Consider the following 19,541-nt stretch of genomic DNA (forward strand, 5'->3'; position numbering starts at 1 on the left):
AATCTGTTCCTCAGTTCTTTTCTCCTTCTCTCTATTGTCTGTGAAGATCACTCTCTCCAGGCCTTATTAGTGTTTCAAATGCTTGCTGGGCAATAATGGTGCACCTCAGTTACTGGTTATTAAACTCAAATGGCTTTTATATAGAGGAACAGCAAACATTGATCATGTATAACGCATGTAATGTCCAGGCCAAAACCACAGATGTCAGTTACTAGTATCAGTTACTAGTATCATTAATGACATGAAAATAGATGGGCAGTGGTACTGATGGAGACGGGCGATGCCAGAACAACAGATGGGCAGTGGCACTGATGGAGACGGGCGATGCCAGAACAACAGATGGGCAGTGGTACTGATGGAGACGGGCGATGCCAGAACAACAGGTGGGCAGTGGTACTGATGGAGACGGGCGATGCCAGAACAACGGATGGGCAGTGGTACTGATGGAGACGGGCGATGCCAGAATAACGGATGGGCAGTGGTACTGATGGAGACGGGCGATGCCAGAACAATAGATGGGCAGTGGTACTGATGGAGACGGGCGATGCCAGAATAACGGATGGGCAGTGGTACTGATGGAGACGGGCGATGCCAGAATAACGGATGGGCAGTGGTACTGATGGAGACGGGCGATGCCAGAATAACGGATGGGCAGTGGTACTGATGGAGACGGGCGATGCCAGAACAACAGATGGGCAGTGGTACTGATGGAGACGGGCGATGCCAGAACAACGGATGGGCAGTGGTACTGATGGAGACGGGCGATGCCAGAACAACAGATGGGCAGTGGTACTGATGGAGACGGGCGATGCCAGAACAACAGATGGGCAGTGGTACTGATGGAGACGGGCGATGAGGTTGACCAGGACTGGTGATATAAAGGTATCTGTTCCAACAGCTAGTCAGAGGGACTGAGGTTGACCAGGACTGGTGATATAAAGGTATCTGTTCCAGCAGCTAGTCAGAGGGACTGAGGTTGACCAGGACTGGTGATATAAAGGAATCTGTTCCAACAGCTAGTCAGAGGGACTGAGGTTGACCAGGACTGTATTTGGAGAAAAACAGATTAATACCGGTGACGATGTGGGTGGCACAGGCACGGTTCACTGAGGCACACTAACCAGATTAACCAAAATACAAAATACTGAGAATACAACTTTAAAGCCAGGTGACACCGTAGGCCCTGAGGCTTACAACTGGAACTATATTACTGTATCTTGTATTCCATATCAAATATGAAATGTTTTGACTATAAAATGTTATCATATATGAAATGTTTCGATTACGAAATGTTTTAAATATGAAAAAAGTGTGATTACAAAATGTTACCAAATCTGAAATGTTATTGTTATGAAATATTATTACATATGAAATATTATTATTATTAAATGTTATGGCCCCTATGATGAATCCTCAGTCAACTTGGGACTACTGTCCCTATCACCTGTGTGTGTGTGTGTGTGTGTGTGTGTGTGTGTGTGTGTGTGTGTGTGTGTGTGTGTGTGTGTGTGTGTGTGTGTGTGTGTGTGTGTGTGTGTGTGTGTGTGTGTGTGTGTGTGTGTGTGTGTGTGTGTGTGTGTGTGTGTGTGTGTGTGTGTGTGTGTGTGTGTGTGGCCTCCACCGTGAGTGACCATTGCTACCCAGAGCCAATGGGAGAGAGAGCAAGAGAGAGTGAGATAGACAGAGAGTGGGAGAGGGATGGACACACATGCACACACACACAGGGGAGTGGGGAGAGATGGTGTAGGATATTTTACTCACCCAACAGGGATCCTATGAGGATGAGCACCTGGATGGTTGTGGTGAAGTTCCGATAGGCTTGGTCTGTGATGGAGCGCTCCTGGCCGTTATCCAACCGTATAGGTGTTGGACCTGACCCGTTATGGGGATCCAGCAGGAGGTGGGCCGGGGTGAAATTCCCGGTCTCATCTCCTGCGGTCGGAACCCAACTCCCAACATCCATTTTAGTTCACCTCAAGAGGGTATTATACTTTGAATTACATCTAAGATCCCAGTAAATGGCCAATGAATAGGCTGGAGGTTAGTCGGAAGTCAATACTGGCCGCACTTCATGTGGAATGAAGTCAAGATTCATTTGGGAAATGAGACCTTTTAGAAATGAGGTGTGAGAATGGATTTGCCCTGAGGTGCCAATAGTCCATTGCCCCGCTGGTGAACAGGCATTCCCGCAGAGGGGGCAATTTCAAGACAGAATGGCATTTATCTCACCCTCTTCTTGCATTCAAGTCCACACAGTCAACAAAAAATGGTTTGGAAAAACAGGCCAGAATATAGATTCACAATTTCATATGTTCAGATTGCCCAAATATTACATCATGTTAAATGTGGTCTCCCCACATCATGCGGTGGCATCTCTCCGTTCAACAACCGACGAGCGTGCGCTGTCCATTGTGATGAAAAATGATACCTGTTCTTAAGAGCTAAACTTCTGTCACAGATTCATCTAAAAAAGAAAAAAGAAACGTCAACCTACATGAAAAACCGATAAACTACTGACTGACTAGGGTCCAGTCATAATAATTGACATTCAACATCCACATATTTAGATGAGAGGATGTGCCAATATCTAGCCTATCAAGTACGTTTCTATTTCAAGGATTTTGTTCACTTATTAAAGACAGTGCATTTTGACCTCAAATATATGAGATTCAGCTATACATACCTTCAAGGATTTTTCTTATCGATACTACGGACACAGTCTCGTTGGTTACACCACGGAAATCTAAGATTTCCTTCAGTTTCTTGCTCATCAGGCCGTCCGTCAGCGTTTTGGACTTTCAGCCCGTTTCATTAGGCTATTAGGAATAAAGGAGGGAACGCGTTCATCTGTCTCCTCAATCGGATTTGATCAAATATTCTCTCCATGCGCGTCACCGTCAGCCCGCCGCTGTCAATCAGTCAGCCAGTACTCTATCTGCGGGAGACTCGCTGTGTTGTGTGATGGGGCCGTAGATAAACGAATATTTTTCCTAAAGATCAGGCATCACACCGGAGGCAAGAGTCCCTCCTCTTCGTAGTAATAACATGGGCTCTTATAGACTCCTTCATAAATACATGACCGAAAAAAAAATCGAATGAAATCCTATTTGTCACATTATACAACAGGTGTAAACATAACAGTGACAGGTTTACTTACCAGCTCTTTCCCAATGGTGCAGATGAAAACACATAAAACACACAGGAATGAAGCTATACGCAAGGAGTGTCATAACCACATCAATGTGTAGGGAGGGATACGTGGTAATTGAGGTAGATATGTAAAAACAGGCAAGGCTAAAGTGACCAGGCATCAGGATATAACACTAAATAAAGAATGACTGGGGCAAATGGAAATATAGCTACATTACACTTCATTTTACAAGTTGAGCATGTTAGCGTACTCATGGATGTCACTGTGCATTTACATTTATAGTATGTTGCCGAGGCAATTCTTCCCCAATCGTTGTACTAAAACGTGGCACATCTGTCCCAGTGGTCTAGAAGGAAATCCAGACGCCAAAAACGACAACTCTGTATTGTTATGTTGCTAGCAAGGTTTCCTGATACCACACTCAGTTGGGAAATTCCTCTTAAGGTTAGCTGAATTCTCTCCCAGGAACACCCAGAAAGGAGACGTTGGGACCAGACCTGCAACCTTGTCTTCCATACAACGTTATAAAGGCATGTTTTACATTCCATAGAGACAAAGATCATTTAAATCCAGGTTTCATTTATGTATTTATTGTCAGCTAATCATCTGTTTATCACCTTTTGTCTCTGTTGATGTAGCTCTACTAAATCAACAGTTTCATTACATGGTTATTTTCAATGAAGGCCTAGGAACAGTGGATGTTCAGGGGCAGAACGACAGATTTGTACCGTGTAAGCTCAGGGGTTTGAACTTGCAACCTTCCGGTTACTAGTCCAACACTCTAACCACTAGGCTACCCTGCCGCCCCACATATAAGCAACACACTTTAGCTACATGCTAAAGTCACCTGAGGCTGAATCACTGATAATGTGTATATCAGTTTATTTGTCTCTCCTCACAGTATGGCAGACTCTCACCTCTCTGACCAAGGCCCTTCTCCCCAGACTGCTCAGTTTGGCTGGGTGGCCAGCTCTAGGAAGAGTCTTGGTTGTTCCAAACTTCTTCCATTTAAGAATGATGGGCGAGACAGCCTACAGGGAGGAGGGGAGGGCACTCGGTATCAGGAAAACAAACTTTCACTCAACATCAACAAAACAAAGGAGATTATCGTGGCCTTCAGGAAACAGTAGAGGGAGCACCTGCCTATCCACATCGATGAGACAGCAGTGGAGACCACCCACACAGACAGTGTGGTGAAGAAGGTGCAACGGAACCTCTTCAACCTCAGGAGGCTGAAGAAATTTGGCTTGTCACCTAAAACCCTCACAACGTTTATGAGATGCACAATTGAGAACATCCTGTCGGGCTGTATCACCGCCTGGTATGGCAACTGCACCGCAAGGCTCTCCAGAGGGTAGTGAGGTCTGCACAACGCATCACCGGGGGCATACTACCTTCCCTCCAGGACACCTACAGCACCCGATATCAAAGGAAGGCCATAAAGATCATCAAGGACAACAACCACTGCCTGTTCATCCCGCTACCATCCAGAAAGTGAGGTCAGTACAAGCTGGGACCGAGAGACAGAAAAACAGCTTCTATCTCAAGGCCATCAGACTGTTAAACAGCCACAACACAGTGATGCTGCTGTCTACATACAGGCTTGAAATCATTGGCCACTTCAATAAATGGCTCACTATAATTTTTTACCTTTATTTAACTAGGCAAGTCAGTTAAGAACAAATTCTTATTTTCAATGACGGCCTAGGAACAGTGAGTTAACTGCCTGTTCAGGGGCAGAACGATTTGTACCTTGTCAGCTCTGGGGTTTGAACTTACCTTCCGGTTACTAGTCCAACACTCTAACCACTAGGCTACCCTGCCGCCCATCATTACTCATCTCATATGTGTAGTGGGGCAAAAAATATTTAATCAGCCACCAATTGTGCAAGTTCTCCCACTTAAAAAGATGAGGCCTGTAATTTTCATCATAGGTACACTTCAACTATGACAGACAAAATGAGGGGGAAATCCAGAAAATCACATTGTAGGATTTTTAATGAATTTATTTGCAAATTATGGTGTAAAATAAGTATTTTACATACACCTTAGCCAAATACAGTTAAACTCAGTTTAACTGTGTCTCCTTATGCCATAGTTTGTACATCTCAATTGTCAGTAGAAACCACATTTATTTAAGCAAGTCAGCCATATCAGCTGTTTGTTTGTTTTTTAAGGCAGTAAATGAGGCTGAATTAACTGTTTCACTGCCAGACATGGCTATGCTGATAGCCAGGTGTAGCAGTGGTAAGGTGCTGGGACTGCTGTTGGCCCTAACAGTTTGTGGGGCCACCGTTTGTCACCGTTACAGTGCAATTAATGTATTGTTTAGTGTTGTGGCTTTGCTGTCATGCATCCCACTTTTTTGTGCCCCACCAAGAGTTACATGCTAAAATAACCACTGGATATACACTGCCAGTCCAAAGTTTTAGAACACCTACTCATTCAAGGGTTTTTCTTCATTTTACTATTTTCTACATTGTAGAATAATAGTGAAGACATCAAAACTATGAAATAACACTTATGGAATCATGTAGTATCCCCAAAAAAGTGTTAAAACAAATCAAAATAAATGGTATATTTGAGATTCTTCAAATAGCCACCCTTAGCCCTGATGACAGCTTTGCACACTCTAGGCATTCTCTCAACCAGCATCACCTGGAATGCTTTTCCAACAGTCTTGAAAGAGTTCCCACATATGCTGAGCACTTGCTGGCTGCTTTTCCTTTACTCTGCAGCCTGACTCATTGGGTTGAGGTCGGGTGATTGTGGAGGCCAGGTCATCGGATGCAGCACTCCATCACTCTCCTTTTTGGTCAAATAGCCCCTACCCAGCCTGGAGGTGTGTTGGGTCATTGTCCTGCTGAAAAACAAATATAGTCCCACTAAGCACAAACCAGATAGGATGGGTATCGCTGCAGAATGCTGTGGTAGACATGCTGGTTAAGTATGCCTTGAATTTTAAATGAATCACAGTGTCACCAGCAAAGCACCCTCACACACCATCACACCTCCATGCTTCACGGTGGGAACTACACATGCGCAGATCATCCGTCCACCTACTCTGCGTCTTACAAAGACCCAGCAGTTGGAACCAAAAATCTAAAATTTGGACTCATCAGACCAAAGGATAGATTTTCAACAGTCTAATGTCCATTGCTCTTCTTCTGTCCTTTAGTAGTGGTTTCTTTGCAGCAATTCGACAATGAAGGCCTGATTCACACAGTCTCCTCTGAAAAGTTGATGTTGAAATGTGTCTGTTACTTGAACCCTGTGAAGCATTTATTTGGGCTGCAATTATTATTTGGGCTGCAATTTATGAGGTGCAGTTAACTCTAATGAACTTATCCTCTGCAGCAGAGGAAACTCTAGGTCTTCCTTTCCTGTGGCAGCCAGTTTCACCATAGCGCTTGATGGTTCTTGAAAGTAATGATGGAGTGTAATTTCTCTTTGCTTATTTGAGCTGTTCTTGCCATAATATGGACTTGGTATTTTACCAAATAGGGCTATCTTCTATATACCACCCCTACATTGTCACAACACAACTGATTGGTATTAAGGAAAGAAATTCCACAAATGAACTTTTAACAAGGCACACCTGTTAATTGAAATGCATTCCAGGTAACTACCTCATGAAGCTGGTTGAGAGAATGCAAAGAGCATGCAAAGCTGTCATCAAGGCAAAGGCAAATATATTTTGATTTGGTTACTACATGATTCCATGTGTTATTTCATAGTTTTGATGTCGTCTTCACTATTATTCGGCAATGTAGAAAATAGTAAAAATAAAGAAAAACCCTGGAATGAGTAGTAGGTGTGTACAAACAGATGATTGGTACTGTATATAATATATCAAAGTTATTGTTAACAGAATCCAGTTAAATAAAGTACAGCAGCACACTCCCAGGCTTATTCATGATACTCGTCTCCAATTGGATAATTTAGTTGCGTTCCAGGCTGACTACATTGCAGGCATTGCATTGCATTAAGCAATGGTTATGTGCCACTTCATTGACTGCACTGTAAGACATCAGATTACTATATCATATGATGTGGTAGGCTGATATGTTAAACACCTATCCACACATTGAAGATCTGGCAGGAGTCTGCAAAGTAGTCAACCAGGAGAGCAGCCTTTCTCTTAGTGTTACAGCCTGGCTTTCTGGACGGTGTTGCTGTTGTGCTTCAGGTGTGTCCTGAAGAACTCCGGGACCCTCCTCCACAGGTCCAGCTGAGCCTCATGGTGGGCTTTAGCCTCCCCCAAACACCACCACTTTACCCACCCCAGAGTGGAAGCCAGACGGGCAGTGGGGCATGTAGGGCACCTCCAGGAAATGACCCGCCCTGGGGTAAGTCACCACCTCAAAGTTATCTTTCCCATGATGCCTCAGCTGGGCGGCGGCCTGCTGGGCAAAGAGACAGCTGTTCCAGTTCCTGTCATCCTCGGAGACAACAAAAAGGAACCTAGAACCGGATCGTTCTATCGGGATCACGGAACCGCGGGTCCTTTCTGTTGTCTGATCTGGTAAGCTGTCTCGGACATCGAGAAGGCCGGACGGTGTGAGGGTGATGTTCTCTAGGATAGGCACGAGGGGAGGGATGACGAGGTCTTTGTAGTGCAGTGGCGTCATGACGTTAGCGTTGCAGCCGTTGATCCAGACTGTGGCTGAGATGCCAGAGAGAAAAGAGGCCATTGATAGAGCCAGGTCGCCACTCTTGGAGATGGACAGGATTCCTATTCCTGGACCCTGGACCTAGAGAAAATGACAATGGTTTGCCAAGAGACTAAAAATCATTACAGACAATCAAAGTAACCTGGTTTTGACAAACCAATAAATAGGATGGTTAAACCGAACACATAAAAAGCATCGTTGTTATGTTGTCATTGTTATGAGTGTGACTGTTTAGTTGATATGATGTGTAGAGAAACAGCCACTAGGTGGCAGCAGTTACACAGTTAACAAAATATTGAAGTCCAGTGAAAGGAACCTCAAGGTGGTATTTACTTTTCATGGATGGAAGAAATGGCCCTGTATTCACGATGCATCTCATAGTAAGAGTAATATAATAATAATAATAAATGCCATTTAGCAGACGCTTTTATCCAAAGCGACTTACAGTCATGTGTGCATACATTCTACGTATGGGTGGTCCCGGGGATCGAACCCACTACCCTGGCATTACAAGCGCCATGCTCTACCAACTGAGCTACAGAAGGACCAAAGAGTGCTCGACATTCTATAGACAGGAGGAACGTAAATCCTAGATCAGCACTCTTACTGTGAGATGTTTCATGAATACAGGGCCTTGCTCTTCTTCCTCAACTAACCTGTGGCTGTCTCCTCAGGAATGTGATGGCCTCTTCAAAGTACTCCAGGTCAAGGTATTTGGGTAAGGTTTTGGGCAGGTCCTGGAAGCCAGAGTAGCCCAGCGCCAGAACCACAAAGCCTTTGTTAGCCAGCAGACTGGCCCGGACCTCAGATACACCTCCACCCAGAACATACATATCCAGGACACCAGGAAATGGACCTGGCCCTGAGGATGGGGCAATAGGAAAAGGTTGTTGGGCAACAGTTGCACAAATGAAACGCATTTAGCCCAGCCCCTTTGAATCAAAGGTCCAGGGGATATTTTTTATCAACGTCATGGGGAGAAGTTGTTGGGGGGTTTACTGCCTTGTTCAAGGGCAACCAGTGACCTTTCGGTTACTGGCCCACTTGGCTACCTGCCGCTCCCTTGCCGAGAGATAGCGACATATAATCTCATGGCTGTTCTGTAACGGTTTCCTTCAAAACACATACACATTCTATTTTATGAGTCTATGATGCAAAGTTGTATAGCCTAATACAAAGGCCTGTTTTTCTGAGGAGATCTCACGACGCGTTGTTAAGAACACTTTCAAGCATATGTGCAAGACAAACGATAGATGACAGACACGAGAACGATGTGACAGGAGAGAAATGTGAAACTACATTTACTATTCATTAAATTAACGGATAAGCCAAGCCTACACAACTAACCTGGTGGTAGAAAGAGGGTCCCCCGAATTCTCCCATTGTTCATGCCCAACGGGATCCTCCTCAGCCCTTCCGTCATGAACTGCCTCTCAATAGTCTCTGCTGCCAAGATCTCACCTGTGTCCTCGTGCAGCGCGTCTATATCAACCATCATTGAACTCAACACATTCTTTTTCAATAGTTTGCGGTGTGGAGTCTCGGGCGTCATTGCCCAAAACAAGCCCATGGGTTCAACTCCTGTATAACTTCCACCCAGAGAGGGGGAGAGACACAGGTCTACCTGTCCTGTAGAATCTGCGGAGTACAGAGCGGAAGCTTTGAAGATGATCCCTTTATCGTCCCTGAGTTTGGACCTCAACTCCACTTTCTGGTGCGGAGAAAGTCCATCTACCTTGACGTGCACCGGTTCGTCGAAGAAACAGCGAGGATTGGGGAGAAGACGGACGCGAACCTGTTGCGAATTCGACCTCAATGATGTGTATAACCATAGAAACCATGGTTTTGTTTTTGAGAGAAATTCCTGGTACACCAATTGGGCCAACATGACTCCCAACTATTTTAATCTTATTTCCAAAAGAATAACAGCAACTACTACTGCCGCTGCACGTTTGCAGATCTTTTTACGAGACGGACGCCTCTTACTTTGAGCTATAATATTTACTTTGAGCTATAATATGACCCAGAAACAGCCTCCAATATGGCCAGCCGTTGTTTCCAACATAATAAATGGTCGCACGTGACGACGTCTTGTTATTTCGTCATGAGTCTATTTGCGCCCGAGCCGACAGAAAATCTCCCTTCCCCTTCTCGTGAACGTGCACACACTCAATCTTCAATTCTGCAACTGCTAGTTAAATATTTCTGCTCTGTGTTCCTTCAAAGCAGCTGTCAATGATCACGTTCGGCTTCGTTTCATTGGTTTTTATGGCGGTTTGATCGCAGGGTAGGTACTAGTAATGTGTGCAGTTTTTGGTTTAGCTATTTGTTTTAAGGTGTATTTGTCTATAAATAAATATCTTTGCCAAAATTCGGCATCTCTCCCATGTCGTATTCGACTAGTAGTTGTTCTGAAATGTTTATTGCTTGCCTACATTTTACTCCTTCCTCTGTGTTTAATATAACCAGGGGTGGAAGTAACGAATTACAACTACTCATGTTCCTGTAATTGAGTAGCTTTTCTGTGTACTTGTACTTTGAGTATTTTTCAAAAGGCTGTATTTTTACTTAACTTCTTTACCTAATTCAAAATGTACTTAAGTACATTTTCAAAACCATCCGTTAGAGTACAATCTAGAAAAAGGATACACATCATCATGGCAAGCACATAAAGTTTTCGCCTTTACATGCTGACCAGACCGGACAGGTCGCGTGCGCGAGCATCGCAAAATAAATGTAGAAATCCACGTTATTCAATTATTCACCCACACTGCTCACGCGCACCAACGAGGGTCTGTGATGCCAAGGGCTAAAATTGACGCATATATTGCTGAAAGTCCTGCCTTTCCCATCTCCTCATTGGTTTATAGAAGCAGGTACCCACGTGCCATCTCCTCATTGGTTATACCCACGTGGGTGATTGAAAGACGAACTGTTTTGCCGGTGGTTGTGGTAATACTATGAAAGTTTAGATGCGATCACCATATAAGTTCAAAGATGAAAAGGCCTGGAAGGAGGAGAGATGACTAGAAACGATTAGGTTGGCCATTTTATGTGTGGATTAATTGTCGGAGTAGAGGACCTTGTGCATTTCAGGTAAAATAACAACTCAATGTTTATATCCCAGGACAAATTAGCTAGCAAGTGCAAGCTAACATACATGTTTCATGCTTTTTGACCTGTCCCCAAATGAATGTCATTGGTTCAGAGTTTGTTTTGATATTTTAACCTGCGTTTCGTGATCGCGTTTGGTGTAGGGGGACAAAATAAATGTATGCACGATGGCGCACACAGTTTGGGTTCAGTGTTAGTGTAACAGTATAATTTTAAACCGTCCCCTCGCCCATACCCGGGCGCGAACCAGGGACCTTCTGCACACATCGACAACAGTCACCCACGAAGCACAATCTTACCCATCGCTCCACAAAAGCTGCGGCCCTTGCAGAGCAAGGGGAACTACTACTTCAAGGTCTCAGAGCAAGTGACGTAACCGATTGAAACGCTATTTAGCCCACACCGCTAACAAAGCTAGTCGTTTCACATCCGTTACACTAGTAGTAGCTAGAACTGTTCACTTGTTTGTCAGTGACAAGTAACATGCAGCGTTGCCAACTCCTCAGTAAGGAAAGTAGCTATTGGCTTTCCTAAAAGTCACTAAATGACATCACCTAAATTGTATAATTTGCCATGTGCATGTAATTGTGATGGACGCTGTAGGAGAGAGGAATAACGTCGTGGGAGAGACAAAGTGAGTAAGAAACACCCTGTTTAGAACTACAAATGAGCAAGCTGCAGAGAGTGGCACACACAGCGAATAAGAATCAGATATTTCCTCTTCCATCACTTTATGGACCCCATTGTTAACCCTGTCATAACAGAGGCATTGTCAGTCCCTATCCCCAGGAGTTTCTCTTTAAGACAACACTTTGAGGAAACACAACAGCACGGGCTATAGATTTGGCATCTCCTCCCTCCAACTCAACAAGCCCCAGAAATGTTGATACAATTGTCTGCTTGGTGTCACTAAAGTACCTTATCACAACCCCCAGGTACTTAGAAACACTTACATCCCATGGACTCAGAGGCGGCTGAAACACTGGTCACCCACATCTGCAACCAACTTTTTTCAGAAAGTATGTTGATGCTAGAACACCATTAATCATTTCTGTGTGTTACAGTTGCGTAAATTCGAATCTGGTATCAGGAAAAATATGACAATGAGTCACCGATTGTATACTATGTATTTTTTATTAGCTAAGTAATAAATGGAAAATGCAACTTTCATATATACGGGCTCACTGTAATACCACGCAGGGCAGAACAGGGAACTGACAGGATGTATGTAAACAGTGTTCTTATACTGTGATGGACATAGTTCCAACTCGTCTGTTGGCCTATCACAGTAGAGGCTGAGCGTGGTTTAGACTTGCAACTTTGTAAGATACAGCAAGTCACACCATGTGCTAAATGACTTAAATGTAAATGTAAATGTGCTCAATATTCTCACATACAAAAACAAGGACAAAGCATCTGCTGTGCTGTTATCTACAGTTTTGCAACATGCAGGTCACACTGTTACTCAGTTCTTGTCACACACACAAACAGGCAAGTAGATGTAGCAAGCAGTTGTTTAATCTCATGATGATGCTCAAGTGCACAAATGCAGATACCTCACACAGCAAACATCAGATAATATTTAATCATATATATATATATATATGACAATGGCTATAATGTAAAACACAGAATCCCACATGTGCAGGTTGTCCTGTGCATTTTGAAGTGGGTAGCAGCAGTCGAGTCTGAGAAAGCAGCTCTACATGCTTCTCCAATGTGATCATATGCCTGCATGGAACAGTGTTCAGCGATAGCTAATGCCATGGTAGCCTCAGCCTTTTTTTGCAGAGTAATTGTTTTGAACCATAAATGGCAGCTTGTTTTGGGTGGAACTGTTATCAGGCTTTGCCTTTTGAGTATGTTTTTGAGTTGTTGTGTTTTTTTTACATCAAAGTTTGGTGTAGAAATCAGCCTTACAATACAGGCAGTATGCCTGTGTATCGTCTCCAATAAACGGCTTCACCCAGCCTTTGAATTCAGGGTTTGATTCCCCGCGCCAAAACGGCCCAATCACAGCTGTGTATGCAAACCAAATGATGACCCGTAGCAGGATTTTTAAACAGTAAAAAAAAGAAAAAGTTAACTAAATGCAACGGGGGAAAAAAAGGTTTCCTAATCAACTTGAAAAAAATAAATGGAGCCTAACGAGATTGAGAAGGTTCAGGAGACAATAGAGACAGAGACAGTGGCCGGGTCTTCTGAAGACCACGAGGAAGGAAATGCCTGGCCGCATCTCAAAGAACACTTCCGCTTCAAGCAGAGAGGAGACAAAAGAACACTTCCGCTTCAAGCAGAGAGGAGACAAAAGAACACTTCCGCTTCAAGCAGAGAGGAGGAGACAGTGTAACTATGGAATGGAAAGATGGTGGCTGCCTACAAAAACTCTGCTTCAAATTTGAGGAAACATGTAATGGTACAAAAAGTAAATGTGTAAATATATATATATTTTTAAAGTAAAGTTGTAAATGTATTTTATTGCCATGAATGGCGTTTGTTGTGTAGGCTATGCAGCCAGTTTCATTCAATCTGTAGCGTAATGCTAACGGTAGCTAGCTCATCCTGCTGCTAGCTAGTTAGAAGCTAACCCTGACTGTCTTTACACAGCTGAAGGAACTTGTGGCTGTACTACTACCTCATTGACATTATGGTGGCTAGTAGTTAGCCATCCCCATAATTTAAATTGTTGGGGATAGCTAAAAGTTCAATTTAAGGAACTTGTGAAGATAAAATAAATAATTTTAAGACCTGGGATTTTTAGTTAAGTGCATTCTCTTATTTGTTTGCTTGTTACCTAGCTATATCTGGTTGGATCACTGAGTTTCCAAAAACAATGTTTGGTAAAACTATAACGTTAGTTATAACTGGGGAAAATAACAATATTCCCCAACATCAGTAAGTATCTGGGCAGTGACATTATTCAAAACGGTTCATTTGATATGAATAAAAAACATATTTTATATCTGACAGTCTGCACTTTAACCCATTGTCATTGTATCTTTTAAAATCCAATGTGCTGGACTACAGAGCCAAAACAAAAAGTGTCATTGCCCAAATACTTAGATTGTAGATTTGATGCGGTTTTAAGTTTAAGTTTGGTTTTATACAAACTGGTCAGGCAATATACATTTTTTTTTTTTTTGGTGAGCAGAGCCAGGCAGTCGAGTCAGCAGACCGAGACTCAGATGCTGAAGAGCCAGCAGAGCAGGTTGAATGGCAAGACACCTAATTCCATCCTGGAAAATGACAGTGGCCTAGAATAATCAACTCCCTCAGCATCAACGGAGTGCACGTCACCTGCTGAACCTAAATGCAACAGATTCTGCGTTGGCAGAAACACAGTGATGGCTACAAAAGGTTGTCCAGATCATCTTTTGCCAAATGCCATGTGGAGTAAAGGGGACGGTCAACCTTAACTGCTGAAGTTGTAGAGAATAAGCGCAAACTGCAGTTGATCCGTCCGAATCAAAACGAGTTGGAACTCAACTTACGTGACTGGAGAGGATCACACATATAAAGAGTGTGACAAGAATTAAAAGTGAAAATGCGAGTAGCAATTCTTTGAATCAACTTAAATATTTTCCTATTACACTAATATATTGTCAATGAAATGTTAGAATTAGAGGTATTACATTCCCCTTGTCTTTCAGGCTGAACCTGGCAGAAATGTCCTTCTTGAATGAGTACTGCGAAGTGATGAAAGCCTTTGGTCTCAGCTTTGAACCTTCTACAGTCTGAGACCAACATGCATATGGGGTGGCTGCTACCAGTGATCTTCTTACTAAAAAACTAAACTTCAAAAGGTCGGGAAGCATCTTGCCAAATGTGCCTACCACTTATCAGAGCCAGTCAGAATGGCAAATTCAGAGAGAAGTCATGCGAGTTAAGTGTTCGATAGGTTGTTCCTCAAATAATATGGCTTTTGAACATTTGTATATGTGAAGTTGAAGAGTTTATATTAAAATCAGCTGTGGTGGATCTTATCTTGTTCGTTATTTTTTGGTGTTTTCATGAACATCGTCAGGGAAATGACCGGACCAGGGTACTGAGCGTACATTTTCTCTTTTTCTTAAAATGGAGCCAACAATGACCGTGAAGCTCCGTGAGGATATCCCTGCATCAAACGAAGACAACTACCCACAACTAAGGTGTAAAAAAAAAAAAAAAGTACAAACAGGCTGCCTAAGTATGATTCCCAATCAGAGACAACGATAGACAGCTGTCCCTGATTGAGAACCATACCTGGCTCAAACATAGAAACAGAAAACATAGAATGCCCACCCCACATCACACCCTGACCAAACCAAATGGAGGACTAAAAACAGCTAAGGTCAGGGCATATGTTACATGTTAACAATATTACATAGAGTAGTATATAGAAAAGTACTTTATTTTTAAAATTCATTTGTTTGTGAAGCTTACATTCAATTACCATACCCTTTTCACATGAACTTCCATTCTTGTATAAGGATAATGCCAATAACCATCAACATTTGAAATAGCAAATTATTTTCAATGTAACTTTTACTCTGAGTACTTTTTAAATCTGCTACATTTTACTTAAAAAAAATATATATATTTTTTTACACCAGTACTTTTACTTCTACTTGATTTACAATTTCATTAAAGTAACAGTACTTCAATTTGAGTAGGATTTTACAGTACTCTTCCCATCCCTGAATATAACACACATACATTAATTATTAACTTTGATTGCCTGACGTGATGTTTGTTCTATAGAAAGTAATTGACTCTAGCCACAAAATTACGAGGGGTGGGAGTATTTCAGCAAGGCCATTTTCTTGCCTGATGAAACAATGTACAAACAAAGTAATCGTTTAGTGAATCCACCAGATCAGAGGCATTTGGAATGACCAGGCATGTTGTCTCGACAAGTGTGTGAATTTGACCGTTTTCCTTTCCTGCTAAGCATTCAACATGTAATGAGTACTTTTGGCTATCAGGGAAAATGTATGGAGTAAAAAGTACATTATTTTTTTTTTGGAACGTAGTGAAGTAAAAGTAGCCAAAAAATAAATAGTAAAGTACAGACACCGAAAAAAAAAAATCAGACTTTGGTTACTGTATGTTTTGACTTGGGTCCCCGAGCAAGGCAGTTAACCCACTGTTCCCCTGAACAAGGCAGTTAACCCACTGTTCCCCTGAACAAGGCAGTTAACCCACTGTTCCCCTGAACAAGGCAGTTAACCCACTGTTCCCCTGAACAAGGCAGTTAACCCACTGTTCCCCTGAACAAGGCAGTTAACCCACTGTTCCCCTGAACAAGGCAGTTAACCCACTGTTCCCCTGAACAAGGCAGTTAACCCACTGTTCCCCTGAACAAGGCAGTTAACCCACTGTTCCCCTGAACAAGGCAGTTAACCCACTGTTCCCCTGAACTGTTCCCCTGAACAAGGCAGTTAACCCACTGTTCCCCTGAACAAGGCAGTTAACCCACTGTTCCCCTGAACAAGGCAGTTAACCCACTGTTCCCCTGAACAAGGCAGTTAACCCACTGTTCCCCTGAACAAGGCAGTTAACCCACTGTTCCCCTGAACAAGGCAGTTAACCCACTGTTCCCCTGAACAAGGCAGTTAACCCACTGTTCCCCGGGCTCCGATGACGTGGATGTTGATTAAGGCAGCCCTCCTCACCTCTCTGATTAAGGGGTTGGGTTAAATGCAGAAGGCACATTTCAGTTGAATGCATTGAGTTGTACAACTGACCCTTTCCCTTCCCGGTGGCGCAAGTTCGTTGATTTCAAAAAATATGTTTTAACTTTGTCACTAGAGGGTATTGTGTGTAGATGGGTAAGAGATTTTATTTATTTATTTCATCCACTTTGAATTTAGGCTGTAACAACAAAATGTGGAATAAGTCAAGGGGAATGAATACCTTCTGAAGGCACTGTACTTTTGAAATAAGTTTCCGTAGGATCTTTAGTAACCACAGAAAACACACCTGTTTAAAAACCCATCTTCATTTTTTGGGGGAAGAACATTCCATTGTTAGTTAGTTAGTACTTCAGTATTATTACAATTAAATGTTGTAAAAGTGTATGGTTTAAATGACAGTGATCTGTCTTAACTTACTGCCTTCCTTCTTGTTCCTTTCAGCAGCATATTTCTCTTAAGACTTTTTGTTTGTCCATTTTTCCCCTGGTGGCATTCATATTTTGTTTGTGCCCACAACTTGAAAAGAACACTATTGAATAGGAGAATTTTACTCCCCTACCAAAGGCTGTGCTTTTGTTGATGGTAAAGCATATGACACACTACTATTAGAATGAAAGGCATATAGGGAAACGTATAACGTTGCTCTATCAAGTAGAGTAACTCCTCTGTGTTTTGGAGGAATGGAATCACACATTTAAAATGTGAAGCATCCGATTAGTGTTTCCACATAATATTTCTTGCGGACATTGGGAGAAGATTGAACGAGATGGATTTTGGCAGACATTCTGTAAATTTTCTCATCGATGAAACATTTGATCTCAATAGAGTTTTCTGTTTCCAAAACTAGAATCTGTTATGAACAGAGTGGACCAAGGTTTGTTAACTTTAACCTTTGCAAAAACTTAGGAAATGCAAAGGTGAATTGAGTTATTGCACACGCGCACTCAGAGTATGCGTTCCCTGACGAAAACATGCAGCTGTTAGAACGAAGCCAATAGGATCTCGCTAGCTCGTACTTGGCTCTGTTCATTTGAAACGACAGGCTGTGGTCGATCTTGGTTAAGTTACAAAGATCTTTGATGGAATCCTTTATGCTAGCTAGCTCATTTTAGGTAAGAGTAGCAAAAGTAAGCTATTCGTTATCTAAACAAGAAAAGACAACTCTTTTTTTTGCCCAAACTTTTGTAATTTTCTAAAAGTTATGAATTTGTGACTCCTGTTCCAGAACGTATTTAGTCCTCAATCTTGAACTCGAGAGATGCCATTTTGAAAATGAGGCGTTTCCCGATAACAGGAATACGCGTCGTTACACCCGTTCATCCAATTGGTCGAGTAGGCGGGGTTTCTCTATTTGGGTTTTTGGTAACTACGACCTGGTATTGCTAGTTGCCGTAATATTTTCCTAGTTGAAAATAAGTACAAAAGGGCGCGTTCGTAAATTCACTCTGGCTACCTACTCCGATTTCCGAGCACAGAATAATTGATGGATTTTACTAACGCTCAACACCGGTTGAATATGGCCGGTGCCATTAAACGTCAGCAAAAAAAGCATAATTAAATTGTTGCCAACATCACAGTTACAGTCACCAACGCTCTGGATAACATAAACAGCCTAACCAGTTCTGCTAGTGAGAGTAAAATGGTCAGAGTGAGGTGTCATCTCTTTTTTAGCCTGGGTGCTTGATTGCGGTTGTGAGGTCAGAGAACGCTCGGATCAACTCTACTCCTCGGCCAGAGCGTCCAGTGTGTCCTCCGAAAGAGAAATGCTCTGAATTTATGAGGACAATCTGACAACGCTCTGAATTTAAGAGGACAATCTGACAACGCTCTGAATTTATGAGCGTGCACTCCAGAGTGAATTTACTAACACACCAAAAAGGTTCACATCAATGATTTATAGATACCCTCTTTTACGTCACAGAGTGTGCTGGTTTGAAACCCTCGCGCCTCCATCTTGGCACTCCCCTACAATTGTAAAACATATTTTGGAAGCTGTATATATGCATTTACTAACGTCTACATTTGTTTTAGCCACGTTTACTCTATTACAGACACCTTAACGCATACTTTAAAATTATATGTGAACTAAACATACAAATCAAATATATAAAACCATTTTCCTTAAAGTATGATTTTTTGAAAGTATTAATATTACTCTTCCCACTACAACAACACAATAATACATAAATGCATTTACATTTTGTCCACGAACCATGTAAATGAAATACCGAAGGATTCCATTCATTCCCATGGAATGCGGCTTTTCTAAGGAGTGCCAATATGGCTTACCGGTGGGATCAAAGCTTCTCCTCAAAGATTTTTGTAACTAAACCAAGATATAGACCTCTCTGATGAGGATAGGCTTTACCCGTCTTGTTGGGGGAGGACGCAGAGAGCTGTGGGTTGGCAGCGCACTATATTGCTGCCTGCAATAAATTGAGGGACAGTGGCTGACAGACCAATCAACCTGCACATGTACTCTACTGTATGCTTATTGTTATTGTTGAATGTGTTGGTTATTTTGACCCTTGGTTATTGTTGTTACTGTTGTCCCGTTGACAATTTTGATTCTCATTCTTATTTATTTTTTATATTGTAAATATCCCAAATGAGCTTTGGCAATATTTACATTGTTACGTCATGCCAATAAAGCGAATTGAATTGAAGCGAATTGATATACCACCGCCTGTCGTTTCCAATGAGAACAAATGAGTCATAGTGGGCACAGCCAAGCACAAGAAAGCGAGATCCTATTGGTGCGTTCTAGCATCATCTGCATGTTTTTCGTTATAGGGAACGTCTACCCTATGAAGTGCGCGTGTGCAGTAACAATTCGCCTTTGTACTCAAAAAACAACGCGATCTTTAAAAGTTTTGCAAAGGTTAAAGTTTACAAACCTTAGTCCACTCTGTTCATAACAGATTCTAG

At 42.4% G+C, this 19,541-nt stretch overlaps 1 protein-coding gene and 1 long non-coding RNA gene across 2 annotated transcripts; one reads left to right on the top strand and one right to left on the bottom strand.

Annotated features, from left to right (window-relative positions):
- Positions 1–6,846: 6,846 nt before the first annotated feature.
- LOC123995736 (acyl-coenzyme A thioesterase 1-like) lies at positions 6,847–10,010 on the bottom strand. The gene is given in 4 exon segments (XM_046299407.1): positions 6,847–7,407; positions 7,409–7,905; positions 8,481–8,686; positions 9,172–10,010. Coding segments are annotated over 4 exon segments (1,353 nt in total). The 5' UTR covers positions 9,713–10,010; the 3' UTR covers positions 6,847–7,298.
- Positions 10,011–12,369: 2,359 nt separating this feature from the next.
- On the top strand, positions 12,370–14,916 carry LOC123995819. The gene is made up of 2 exons (XR_006831896.1): positions 12,370–13,363; positions 14,090–14,916. It is a non-coding gene; the product is annotated as an uncharacterized LOC123995819 (long non-coding RNA).
- Positions 14,917–19,541: the final 4,625 nt, after the last annotated feature.

The sequence above is a fragment of the Oncorhynchus gorbuscha genome, linkage group LG14 (genome assembly GCF_021184085.1).
Source record: "Oncorhynchus gorbuscha isolate QuinsamMale2020 ecotype Even-year linkage group LG14, OgorEven_v1.0, whole genome shotgun sequence".
NCBI lineage: Eukaryota > Metazoa > Chordata > Actinopteri > Salmoniformes > Salmonidae > Oncorhynchus > Oncorhynchus gorbuscha.